Consider the following 13,853-nt stretch of genomic DNA (forward strand, 5'->3'; position numbering starts at 1 on the left):
CTCATTGATTTTTATTTTCTAGCTTATGGCAGTGACAGCTTTCTGAAGTCTTAATTTAAGTCCTTTAAAATTTATAGACTGGAAAAGTTTATAATCCTTTTCATAGTACAGTCATTGTGACCAAAGAGCTATCAGTCAAGTCCAGAGATCCATTTCAGAGTTATGATTCAATCTTGCTACAAAATAAAATGTCTAGAATAAGGTGGAGCTGAAATCCCCACACTATGCCTATGTTTACTCATCTGTTGACAGAGGCTGTTTGAGATTCATTCTTTTATACAGGGGAGGAAAGAGCTCATATTAATGAGACATATCAACCTGGTTAAAACCTTTATCCTCATCCCATCTCATGTGGATATTAAGAAACTGTGTACAACCAGAGCTCGGTAATTTGCTTCTATAATCAGTCACAGTTATAGTTCCAAGTACCTGCTTGTCCCCAAACCAGTTAGTTGCCATTATGGATAAACTTTTAAAAAAAACCAACAGTGATGTTTTGCTTTCTCATTTTTTGAAAGTCTCCAAAATTGTTAATTTTAACTTCTTTTCGGGGGGGGGGGGGGGGATCTGAATGCTACATCCTGTTGGTACAAAGTGCACTCTCCTCCAATCCATCTCAATGGCACATCACAAAACAGCACAAAATGGCAGCTCTAGGTGTGCCCACAACATGAGCCAGTACTTGGACGATACTGTGAGGTTACATCCCCATAACTATAAATACAGTATAAGTAAAATGTCAACAACTTTGCTGTATAAGGGCTGCACTTTCTTTGTCAAGTTACAACTGTAATAAGACACTGTTATAATCTTCTTGCAGTAGTGGGGGTTAATCACAAGGAACTTGTTATTTCTAGTCAGCTGCTTCCAACCTCATTCCAAATAAATAACCAAATCTCTATTTTATCTTCTATCAGTTGTTAGATTGTGGTTTCCATGCCAGTGGTATGGTGAATATCCTCTGGGCTTTAGTTTTAAATAAACTATTTTGGAGATAGGGTTCAGAACTTTGGATAGTATCTTTAAATTCTGAATTAAAGCCCAGAGTGGAATCACTATTCCACTGTAGCAGAAATCACTAACTGTGACTATATTTCATGTATTCCCTATTCCTATATAACAGCCAATGTAATATAGTAGTTCGAGCATTGGACTAGGATTCTGGCCAACCAGGGTTTGAATTCCCATTCGGCCATGGAAACCCAGTGAGTGATCTCGGGCAAGTCACATTCTCTCAGCCTCAGAGGAAGGCAACATCAAACACTCTTGTGATAGTTTAGAGTTGCCATAAGTTAGAAATGACACAAAAGCCCAAAACAACAACAATTTCTATACTCTGGGCCCCCTGCAACATGCTACACTTACAAGTGTTTATAGACACACATATTATTCCTACTTGAGTTTAATTTTTGGAAAGCCACTTGATATATATATACCTACAGAGACATTTCCAGTGGCTTTCCAAAGCTCAAATTCAGGTAGGAAATATACACACACCAAGCTTCAGAGGCAAGAATGCAGCTTTGATTTACCATGTGTTTAAATTAGTGGGTCATAGTATAATGTGAGCAATTGCTTTTTAAAAAAACAGACAGAGGCATGGGAAATTCTCCCTTTTCAGTGTCCCACAACTCCAGAATAAGTCAGGCAGAATAAAAAATATCCAGGAAGGGTGGTAAAACATTAGAAGAAGTAAGGAGATAACATGTCTGTCTGAAACGTAAAAAGATAAGTTCCAGTCAGCCCAAAACTTCTGCAAGTCCTCATGTGTCACATAGGGAAACCAGAGAGAATATTTACAAGTAATGTACTGTATTGGCACACTTTTATTACACATAGCATTCGGGAATTTGGTTGAAACTGTATGATAAGAAAGTACAGTGGAACTCACACTCACAGACTCAATATATTCACACTCTATTGCCAACATGCCAACTGAGAAGACTCAAAAATGATGCTTGCTCAGGATGTATGCAGAATTGTGCAAGAGACCAGATTCTACAAAAATTGCTACAATTACAATCATTGCCTTGTAATGAGAAAAGCAATCAATAATTGCAATAGTAACTGTGCCATCCATCCCCATGTTTTCAGAGGAGTCAATTGTTGCTTACCTTCTGCTCCAATGGATACCAACTTGACTCCTTTGCTAGCAATGAAATCTAATGCTTTGTTCACATTTGAAATTTTGTGCACTCTCATTTTGCCTCTTTCTGGTTTGGCCAAACGTTCACCTAATAAAAGAGAAAATAGAAAATGTGTCACTTTTTCAATGAGCTTCATTTCCTCTCAGTAAAAGAATTATATTCAACACAAAGAAGAGATACTCGAGCATGTTTCGTTAATCTTTCAAAACCACAACTGCAGTCTACAAGGATTTATTCACATTTGAATGTTTAGGCATTCCTGAGATTGCACCATTTTAGAAATCAAATTTGACTACTTCCCTCTGTGGAAAAAAAAATCCCTGTACACAGTCATCTTGCACCTCAAGGCTAAAACATTCATCTTGACATGGTAGCTTTCCACAAGTGAGGCCTTTCTGACCTAGAGAATTTAAGTACACAACCCCACAGTTGTAGTCTGAAGTGGCGCTATTCCAAGACATTGTATCATGGGCTTTCTAAGATTAACCCTAACTTTGCCTCAGTATCCTTTTTCTCTCTAAAATGTTGAAATTGCTTCTAAAACCCTTGTATGCCTGAATATGAGGTTAACAGTGGTGCACTATGATACTGAAGGCCTGCTTCCCACATGACTTTCTGTTTGCCATTCATCTATATTTATTTGCTGTTGTTGTGTGCCTTCATGTTAATTCTGACTTATGGCAAACCTTTCCCTTCCACCCAGGCTGAGTAAGTGCAACTTGCCAAAATCATTCAGTGGGATCTCGTGGCTGCACAAGGATTCAAACTCTAGTCTCCAAGAGTCCTAGTCCAATACTCAAGCTACTATACCATGTGATCTATCACTATCTCTACCACCTACTTCTACCTTTAGCTCCCATTTTTATCCCAATATCTGACTTTTATCCCAGTAAGGGACCCAAGCTCTATCTCTCTTGTCTTTTTCCATGTACTGCTTTAAATACATAAGACTGTATCTCAGGATGACTCTCAGCAAAAATGCTATAGACTGGTATGAGGACTTTGTTTGGAATTAGGGAGATGACTAATACATTGGGTCTGCTTGTGTTGCAAGGGACTTGCGATCACCGTTGTTCTTGCTCTCCTTCCATTCCCTCTCCTTTCAATTCAAAACACTCTCTGCCCAGACTTTATAGTTAGCATTTACTTTGAACTGCTGTCAAAAGCAACTAGAACTGAAGTTGAGAGAGACAGAACAACAGCCCCATTTACTTCTAACAAGATTCTATTGACTCTCCTTCTGTGATCATGGCACTTTATACCAGACGATGCCACAACAAAGTGGGTGCTTGTCCTACACTTTCAAAAGGGATTACGGACACATGCCAAGGGTAATGTGCATGACCCCATATTGCTAAGCAGAAAAGAAGGGATATCCAGTCTGCTTCTTCTACAAGAATGAAAGAGACAAAGTATAGCTTTGAAGAGATCAAGAGTACCACTGCACTACTTGCAGGTTTAATATATCATTGTGCCAAACATGCTGCAAGGGAGGTTGTGAAGTATGCTTGCTGTATTTAGCATATAAACACTGAAAGTGATTTCAGTAGAAAATAGAGCTTGGAAAAGATACTTTCTTAGGTTACAACTTCCAGTAGCCTTGTTGGTTGCGGCATTCTGAGTGCTGTAGTCCAAAAAAAGTAATTTTCACAAGCTCTGGGAAGCACACACACAGATGGAGTGTGAGAGGCAAGAATTCAACACAAAAGAGGATGCACTGGGCAGGTGCGTGCCAGAACCCGTTAAGCTGAAGCCACTAGACATCAGCTCTTTTAGTCATATGGAGTAACTACACATCCTCCCTTCCTATCATGGTCTGTGCACTGTTTCCCCTCAGCTTTTGTCTCTTTCCTGTATGTATGAGCAAGTGCTTCACTAACAAGATAAACAAGACAAAAATAAATAATGTGTGGCGCTCAGCTAGTATGTGGCAAACATCCAAGCAAGCCACAGGGCACAGCCTGCTCAGTACCTGGCTTCCAAATTTTGAGGCATCTGGAACTCTAAACTGTTTGATTCAGCATGGGAATGAGGGATATCCTCTGTTTTCCCAAGACATTTTGGTTTTGAAGCTCAACAGGCTATATGTTATATAAATGCATTTTAATTGAACTGTAATTTTAAATTTACTGTTGTACTCCCACCTTGATCCGCAGGGAGAGGTGGGAGATATATAAATAAAAACTATTATTATTATTATTATTATTATTATTATTATTATTAAAATACATATACAGAGTGCACACGTGAGAACCCCCCTTGACTATACAGCAAAATGTGGTGAGGAGAATGACTATGTAAGAAAATTAGCTGGGGGAGGTGCCAGCTTAATTCTTGTCTTCTTGCTTGCTTGCTTTGGCTAAGCACAGCTGGCACACCAGGTGCAATATGGAAAGACACAACTTTTCTGAGTGCTCTATTCTTCTTTTAAGAGCGCGGGGTGGCAGCAGTCTCCCACCTTTTTAACTTTTGAAGTTATTTTTCCTTACAAATTTCAACCCACACCCTGCATGAAGAATGCTGTTAGCAAAGATGATATCTTTGAATCTGTTTCATTATCATTAGGCAAATTTGCCTGAACTATTGGTACTTCAGCATATGCACAAGCAGATCTAATTGATTTCTTCCACAATATGCATGAGTGTGGTTTTAAAATGTTCTAACCTTTCAAACTGTTCAATATACTTTCCATCTGTTTAAAGTTTCCCAGGGGAGAGTGACCAAGATGGTAAAGGGCCTAGAAATCAAGTCCTATGAAGAGCAGCCAGGGGAGCCGAGTATGTTTAGCTTGGAGAAGACTGAGAGACAGCATGGTAGCCATCCTTAAATATTTGGAGGGATATCATGTAGATGTTTAGCAAGCTAGTTTTCTGCTGTTCTAGGGACCAGAACATAAACCAATGGATTCAAATTACAAGAAAAGAGATGTGACCCAAACATTGGGAAGAACTTCTTGACAACAAAAGCTGTTCAATAGTAGAATAAACTGCTTTGGAGTGTGGTGGATTCTCCCTTTTTGGAGGTCGTTAAACAGAGACTAGATGGCTGTCTCTCAGGAGTGCTTAAACTGTGTACTCTTGAATGGCAGGGGGCTAGATGGCCCTAGTGATCCCTTCCAATTGTTATATTCTGAATTATTTTCATCACTTCAAATTTTTAAATGGTTGCACGCCACCTTGAGATTCCAGGATGTGGGGAAGGGAAATGAATAAATGAATGAAAAAGTCTGTGAAACCCTTAACTGTTTAAGCATTGGACAATGACTGTCTTACCTGATATGACTTCAAGAAGCAACATAAGTTTAAGGCCATCCCTGAAATCTTCTTCTATGTTCTCAATCTGTGTGCCTGCCTTCCGAAGGTGAGAATTGCACCAGGCTGTAAACGTCTGGAAAGAAACAAAAGGGAGAACATGAGTGAATTTGTCTTCTATGAGAACGTACAGAGCTACTGAAAATAAATCTGTAACATTTTAAAAGCAAGAATGCTGTGATGTACTGAATTAGTGTTAAAGTATGATTAGATTCATCAGTTCTTCATGTACCACTTTTACAGGGCAGAAAAGTCATACAGACAAGAGCCTCAGACCTTTTTTTTTTTAAAAGACTCCAATTACATGAACTATACAAGTAAAGAAGAAAATTTGCCAATTTACCATTCAGCCTGAATGTAAGTCATAGATTCAAATGCTGCAATACTGGCATAAAAAGGGCCCTTTATTTACTGTAAAAGCAGACTTATCATTGAAAGGTTTTACTGCTTCCAGAGAAAAGGCAGGGTTCTTTTAAATTAGGGTGGCCCAACCTTGATGCAAGTAAATCTCTTATGGCTACACCACAAGATTTAGTGACAGCCGCCAACTTGGAGAGCTTTAAACAGAAGTTGGGCATATTCATGGAAGATATTAATATAAATGACAGCTAGTCATGATGACTATACAGGTTGAGTCACCCTTATTCAAAATGCTTGGAACTAGAAGTGTTTTAGTTTTTGGAATATTTGCATATACATAATAGGTTATTTTGGAGATGGGACCCAGGTTTAAACAAGAAATTTATTTATGTTTTATATACACCTTATACACATATCCTGAGTGTGTGTGTGTGTGTGTAATTATGGACATGAAACAAAGTTTGTGTACATAAAACCATCAGAAAACAGTGGTGTAACCATCTCAGCCAGCCATGTGGGCAGTTCTGGATTTTGGAGTATTCTGGATTTCAGAATCACAGATAAAGGAAAGTCAACCTGGATATTACTTCCAGTTTAACGGATGCTTGTCAAAGTAAGTCAGTTGACAGGTAAGACAAGTAGATTGGCATAGTCCTCACATTTTCCTCATGTCCTGCAACCACAGACTGACCAGTATGGAAACATAATCTTTCACTAAACTGTACTTTGGCTCTTTCTTAACCAGCATGGTTCTTCTGATGTTATGTATTGTACTTCCAGTAGCTGAATAGAAGGGAAACAATAAGACAGTGTCAATTCTGCTTTTATTCCAAGAGGTGTGGATCTCAAAGGTTCATTCTCTTCTTTCAACCTTGCCCCTTTTTCAAATGCCAAGATGAATGTAGGCCTGCTCCTTAATCCCTTCATCTAATATAATCACAGCTTGGAAGAGTGATCTTTTTTGGATAACAACTCACAGAACAACCCAACTGGGTTTGGGGGGGGGGGGTTTCTGGGAACTGTATTCCCAAAAGTGTTTTTTCCAAGCACTGATTATATTAGTAACTATCAGACTGTAGGGTGTCCTCCTGGAATGCATGGAACACAAAGAGGGGGGAATAAGCTTCTGAGGCCTAAGAATGTAACAAGAGCTATCCTGCCTCAAACCAAAGGTCTAGCTATAGTTTTTTGTGGGTTTTTCGGGCTGTGTGGCCATGTTCTAGTAGAGTTTCTTCCTGACGTTTCGCCAGCATTTGTCTCGCTAGTCCAGCATTCTGCTGACACAGTAGGCATTCAGCTGTCAATTGGAAGCCTATAAGCAGGACACAAATGTAAGTGCATCATCTAGCATTGGTGTGTGTTGAAGGAATGTCACATTAGAGCAGTTACAGCACTGGAAAAATGAACAAAAAGCAGGAAATGTGGTGTGGGAAAAGAGGATGACAGCCTCTTAAAAAACAGTCAAATAAGGATGAAGGATGGGGAAGTATGCAATGGAGGTATTGGTCACCATCCAAAACTGTTCCCTGTATGGGAAAGCCATAGTACAATTGCTACAATGTTTGCTACAATCACAGGACCAAAATTGAAATGTGAAAGACAACATTACACTCCCACTAGCATGGCAATGATATAAACTTTGCTTCTTTAGCAGCCCAAGGGACTTGTGTGAAAAGGTTCTTACCCACAACCTCATAAGCCACTAGCCATCATTTGAGTAAGCATAATAGTTGTCTCAAAGCAAAAAGCAGTTCTTTCCAAGCAGAGGGAAGAGGAGGAATGATGCCACATAGTTGCTATAAATAACAGAAATATGCTGCACTGGAGAAAAGCCATCAATCTGAAGTTCATCACCAAGTCAAGATTTCATTGAGATAATGCTTTACAAAACACTTAGGGGCAGAGTCATGCTCCATGGGGTGGAGGTGCACATATGTCTAGCCAGTGCAGCTTTTAAAAAGAGAGAAAGTACCATGAGATTAACGTAGCAACTCATTAGCTGGCTCTTAATTAGGAGAAAGCTGAATAAGGACTAAAATTAGAGTTTTGTGCCAGTGAGTGCCACTCATTTGAGAGTGTACCAGGAGGTCTGAGATGAAGTCATGTAATTGAAACCTAGCATTTCCTCTTCCAAAACAGGAAACACAAGTTTGCCACACCTGCTGATACTGAGGATTAGATGTAGTTATCGCAAAACACTGCCATCTAACCACAGGGCACAAATAAAGCTGATGTTTTCACCACTGTGGTCAGAATTAGGAAAATGAGGCTAGACAATGGAAAATTAAATGTGCAAGCATGAGCCACTTAGTTTGCTCTTTGGTCTCTGAGCTTGACACAGCCTTTGTAGAACCAATTTCCCCTTCAGCAGGTATATATCTATACTGAAAAATTATTTATTTACACCTTTACATGGAAGGGTGAATCTAAAAACCTCAGTAGTATCAAATTATAAGGCAAAAATCACTACACTCATCATGAATTCAGAATCTCTCAGTATATAATTTAGGACTTATTTTTATTTCATTTATTTATTTATTGCTCCTACATGCAGTCACTGCATTTAGAGTGAACTGCATTTGCCACTTTGTGGTCCAATAATCTTGGAAAGGTTATATTGTACTATCTTGAACAATTTGGTGTCAGTTGCAAACCTGAACATCTTGCTGATTACCTCTGGCTCCAGACCATTTATGAACAAAGAGAAAGGGTCCATATCTAATACAGAGACTCAGAAGATTCTATCGTTTATTTCTCCCAGTTGTTTGAACTATTTATTTTTATATTCTACTCTTCTTTAACCTGTTTCTGATCCATAATAGGACCTGTCTTCATGCCCCAAGTCTACTAAATCAATAGCTTCCTGGCAGTTCCATAGCTAACACTTAATGAGACTGCCAGTCATTAGGTCACATAAAACTGCAATTGTAAAAGCTTGCAAATTCAGTTTTTAAGGTACTACAATACTCTGTTGCTGTTTTAGGAGCTCTAGAGACCTCCCCTAAGGGGCAGCGGGACGCCACCGCTTTCCTGGCTGGATTGGGGGCCGCAGCAACCTCACCCCGCGGCCCCGATCATGCCTTTGGAAGGTGCAAAAAGCAGCTTCTTTTTGCATCCCCCAAAGGGTACCATAGCTGTGGCAGCGCAGCTGTATGGTGCCCCTTCAGCACTGCATCATCTGGATGCAGCACTGGAAGTGCACCATGATGTCGCGCGCCGTATGGAGTGGCGCACAGCATCATGGTGCCCTGGGGGCAGAGTCAGGGCATACATCTTCAGGATGCTGTAGCCCAACTCCGCCCATAAACCAGCCTTTCAGGCCAGTCTGCATAGGACCTAAGTGAACTTGCTACAAAATTTTTTAAAAATTGAGAAGTTGGTGGTGTCCTGCTTACCTGTACTGAGGGCAGTACAGCAGGGGAATATGCAAAGGAATAGTCCAGAGTCCAGTCCAAAGGTCACAAAATATCAGTCAGTCAGTCAGTCAGAGCAAAGAGCAGAGGCAAGAGCATAGTCACAAGGCAAGCCCAGGGGTCAGATAACCAGTCATGAATCAAAGAGCAAGGAACAACAAGGCTGCAAGACTGGTTGTGAGGTGTAAAAAACCTCTGCAGCTGGAGGTCTTTTAAAAGGCCTCTGCTTCTCTCAGCTGAAACCTATTAGCTCTCCTCTTGACCTGTCTTTGCTCCACAGGTCTTAGCACCTGCAAGCTAGAGTCCATAGATTCTGTTTTTCCCTCTGCAGCTTCCTCAGCGTGCCCCAGATCTGCCCCTGTCTCAGCTTCCTCCATGTCTTTAGAGTCTGAGTCCTCTGACTGTGTCTCTAAGTCAGGCCCAGGGCAGTCCATGACAGGTGGGACAAAATTCTACAACAATGCCCTCTTGTCCTTTTGATCAGTTTTTTATCGTTGTTGCTATGTGTCCCAAGTACCTCGCCTATATCTAATGCCTCCTTTCAGGATATCAATTTGGAATGAGATACAAGCTATTCAACCAATGCCTCCACTATGACAACCAGATTGCTACCACAGATCCCTGCCGCCAATTCATCTGACTTCACTGCATCCTGCTGTAGAACATTGTTCTTTTGAAGCAAGTGCTTCTCTCTCTCAGGCTTCAGAATAAAGGAAATGAATTGCAGTTGCAAAATGGGCTCCTCAACTATGCTTCATTCCATCTGCTCTTAAAAAGTTCATCCAGAGCCCCAAGTACAAAGCAAGTGCCTCCTAAGGCCCGACAACTCACAATCAGAACCATCTTAGGAGACTGCTCTTGGTATGTTTCTGCAAGCTTTCATACTTACGAACCAAATACCATTTCAAAACCTATTAGCAGGTATTATGGCATACCTGAGCAGAAAAACTTTGACTGTTGGAAATGAAAAAAGTAGTAGAGTGTGTCACAATTTTCTTTAAATGCCTAGTGTGCAAAGGTATCAGAAATGATACACAAAGGCAGGGTACAAACCACCAGAAAGAGGTGAACAGCAAGTTTCTTCTTGTCTGACTGCCATCTCTCAGTGGATGCGGCTTCGGCGCTTGAAGCTCAACATGTCTAAGACTGAGCTTCTTGTCTTTCCACCTAAACCCACCCTTCACTATTCCTTTTCTGTTTCTGTCGACGACACTTCTATTCATCAAGCCCACAGTCTTGGCTTCATTTTTTACTCTTCTCTGTCATTTATTCCCCAGATCCAGGCCACCGCCAAGGCCTGTAGATTCTTTCTCCACAACATTGCCAAGATCCGTCCATTCCTCCCAGCCTCTACTGCCAAGACTCTGGTCCATGCCCTAGTGGTTTCGCAACTAGATTATTGTAACCTCCTTCTAACAGGGCTTCCTCTTTCACACCTCCATCCTTTAATCTCTGTCCAGTATTCAGCTGCCCGTATTGTCACATCCGCTCGCTGCTTTGACCATGTTTCTCCTCTTTTCTCCTCCCTTCATTGGCTCCCCTTCCCCTTCTGCATCCGCTACAAGTTTTTGTTATTGACTTTCAAAGCCCTCCATGGATTGGCCCCTCCTTACTTATCTGACCTTCTTTCTCCTTACATTCCTACTCGAACCCTCCGCTCTTGTAGTCAAGGTCTCCTGTCACAGTGTAGGACTACCACTGCCCCCTCCCGAATTCATCCCTTCTCGCTTGCTGCCCCTTACTCCTGGAACCTTCTTCCCCCACATGCACACCTCATCACTTCTCTACCCAGTTTCAAAACTGAGTTAAAGACTATATTGTTTAGAGAAGTGTTCCCAGAGGCGAGCCCCTCTCTGACCCAGGAAGCCTCCTTTTAACCATCCATTAAGAAACCAAGCCCTTCCTCCAGTCTATCTGCCTTGGTCCAGGCCTCGGAGGTGGAGAAGAACTGCTCGACCTGATCCCATTCCCCACTACCACTCCCTTCTCCTTTTGTGTCGTGTCTTCTTAGATTGTAAGCCTGAGGGCAGGGAACTGTCTAACTAAAAGATTGTATGTACAGCGCTGTGTAAATTTACAGCGCTATATAAATAAAGGTTAATAATAATAATAATAATAATAATAATAATAAAGAGGTGCGTCTGCAGGAGCACTGCAGCAACCAAATTGTACGGCACTCCTGTGGAGCAAAAATGGAGCACTGGGAAGCAGCTCCTTTTTTGCGTTGCACCTCCACACCCTAAAGCGCCAGCAACGCCGCGGTGACGTTGCAACTCCGCTTCCCCATTTGGAGGCAGTGTAGCTGCGATGTCACCAGTACGCACCGCGTCTGATGGGCGCGCTGCAGCTGTGGCGCCCTCGTCACATGTGAGGGCTGCCGGGCGTGTGGGCACTCCGCCCACCAGACAGCCCTTGCACGTGATGAGGGCGCCTCAAAGGCCCGTCTGTTCCAGGTCAAAGATAACAAATAAAGAAAAAGATCCATGAGGCTGAAGCTCAAGAAAAAAACATTCATCCAGTACCCAGGTTGGGGAGTCAATGAATCTATACCAAGATGCCATCATGTACCCAACAGCCTTTCTCAGGCACAGGCACAGCTCTTGGCATAGCTAAAACAAGCACCATGAAAAACATCATTGTGCCTTTGTAGCAAAAGGCCTTCAGCTGCTTCCTGGTCCCACCGTGTTATCATTTTACACACACACCCCCCCCCATATTCCCACAATATCCAATGAATTTTCACCAACACAATTAGTATTAGTAATGTGGAATGGTGGTTTCAGTTGCATTGTCTTTATGTGTCTGTTTCTCTTGACACAGAAATCCAACACTTCAGTCCACCTCCACACAACCTCATCACTGACAGCCAACCAGCTGTAAGGTAGTGTAAAAATGAAACAAAACACCATGGAAGATACCACACCATAATCAAATGCCTGGAACAGAATGTCTGTTGAAGGCATGCCCATCACAGCCTGCAGTCCATTGTATTTTGGAACCTACAATAAGTTAATATAATCATTCTCAACATAACATGTTAAACTGAAAAACTTTTTGTTAATGGAGTTTGTCCCATCATCTCTGTTTGCTGCAATTATAAATGATTTAGAGTTTTTTTGGAATTACATTTAGGTGTCCCTATATCTACAGCACTGTGTGCCTGCAACCGAAGATGACATTAAGACAGGGTAAGTTGCACCACTCTACACATGGCAGAGAGGGCTAGGGGTAACAATCCCCTATTTCTTAACATGCATAGTTCTACCCTTATTTGTTTTTAACTTCATTAGAACTAGCCTTCCCACTAAATATTAGAAGATGCATTACATTTCTGTGGCTTAGGAAGTTTCACCATTACTTTGTATTACAAAAACTTCAGTAATTTTTCATTAAGTAACAAATTAAGAAGTACCACCAGTGCAAATGCACTAAAGGGCTAAATAACCATAGCCGTGTGTATGTGTGTGTGAATAAATACAGTTTTAATTCACTTGAGCCCTTCAGCAATTTTTGCAACCTAAATGTCAACATCACAGTCATAAAAATCCCAGATATCTTAAAAAGCCAAATAGGCCGTTGGCTGGTTAGCTTAACTATAAAAATGACATTCCAGTGACCTTTACAAATATTCTTTCAGCTCCCTCTTCAGCTCCTTAATATCTTGTCCACCGTGACAGTTCCTTTCATCTATTAGCCCAAACACTGTATCATTCAGTATAGGCCACCATATGCATAAAACATTTTTATAATCAAGGAACGACCTGTACTGTAAACATTTTGTTGATTTAGAGGAATGAGATGTAAACTATACAAGTAGAGAAGTTAGACAGAAACATAAGCCCAGGTTGGTGGCAATACAGGCATACCTCTGACAAAGAAGCTTCTTTTTACAAAGTATTTTTATGGCAGGCCAGCCTAGCCAAGCCTCTCCCTTTTCTTGTCTTCTGCCTAGCTGGAAGAATCTTGCTCTATTAGCATTGGGAGGATGGTGAAAGATAGACTTGCAATGCTGGGTTGCAGCAATGTGTCTGCAGTAAACAATGCAATAAAAGTGAAGGCTGCCAAATTTTTAAAAAATCATCCCTGAATGCATTTTGGAAGATGTTTTCAAGTGGTCTCTTGAAGGTTCAAAATGTTTTGTTTACTTATGCAAAGCTTACCTGACCTGGTTGTTTAATTTCACATGTGCATCATATTAATTTTGAATGAAAAACTTGCTGAAACATGTTGAAATGCTTTTATCTCTGGTACCAAAGTTTCTGTTAAAGAGGTTAAGCCCAGGAAAACATCTGCTTCATTAACTGAGACAGTCCTGTACACAATTTTTTTCTTGTGCAAGTGCAGATCTTAGCTAGCAGGGATACTTCAGCCTGGGACCTCTCTCCTCTACTGAGATAGATTAGATAATGAACTGTGAGCCAAAACTGCCTGGTGGAAATCCCTTTAATACAAACTACTCTCTTTGATCTTCAATTCGGCATCTGCAATAGGGAGAATAATAATATAAACTTATGGACTTGTGAGTCCAAAGTACCTCATGCAGCTTAGCAGATGCACCCCAAACACTGCTGGATGTATAGAACTCTAACTGCCAACATGTTCAGCCAACAAATAATGACTAG

The 13,853-nt window shown here is 41.0% G+C and overlaps 1 protein-coding gene across 6 annotated transcripts in view; it reads right to left on the minus strand.

The window, feature by feature from the left end:
• The window catches only part of ACTN1 (actinin alpha 1), a 133,884-nt gene that overhangs the window by 63,835 nt on the left and 56,196 nt on the right, over positions 1 to 13,853 (minus strand). For all 6 annotated transcript variants that reach the window (XM_089521742.1, XM_089521737.1, XM_089521740.1 and 3 more), the window contains exons 2-3: positions 5,420 to 5,534; positions 2,115 to 2,234 (exon numbers count right to left, since the gene is read on the minus strand). In XM_089521742.1, the coding sequence (XP_089377868.1) occupies positions 2,115 to 2,234; positions 5,420 to 5,534 (235 nt within the window). The remainder of the gene's footprint in view (positions 1 to 2,114; positions 2,235 to 5,419; positions 5,535 to 13,853) is intronic.

The sequence above is a fragment of the Sceloporus occidentalis genome, unplaced genomic scaffold (genome assembly GCF_023333645.1).
Source record: "Sceloporus occidentalis isolate IW3139 unplaced genomic scaffold, rSceOcc1.0.p SCAF_4, whole genome shotgun sequence".
Classification (NCBI taxonomy): Eukaryota; Metazoa; Chordata; class Lepidosauria; order Squamata; family Phrynosomatidae; genus Sceloporus; species Sceloporus occidentalis.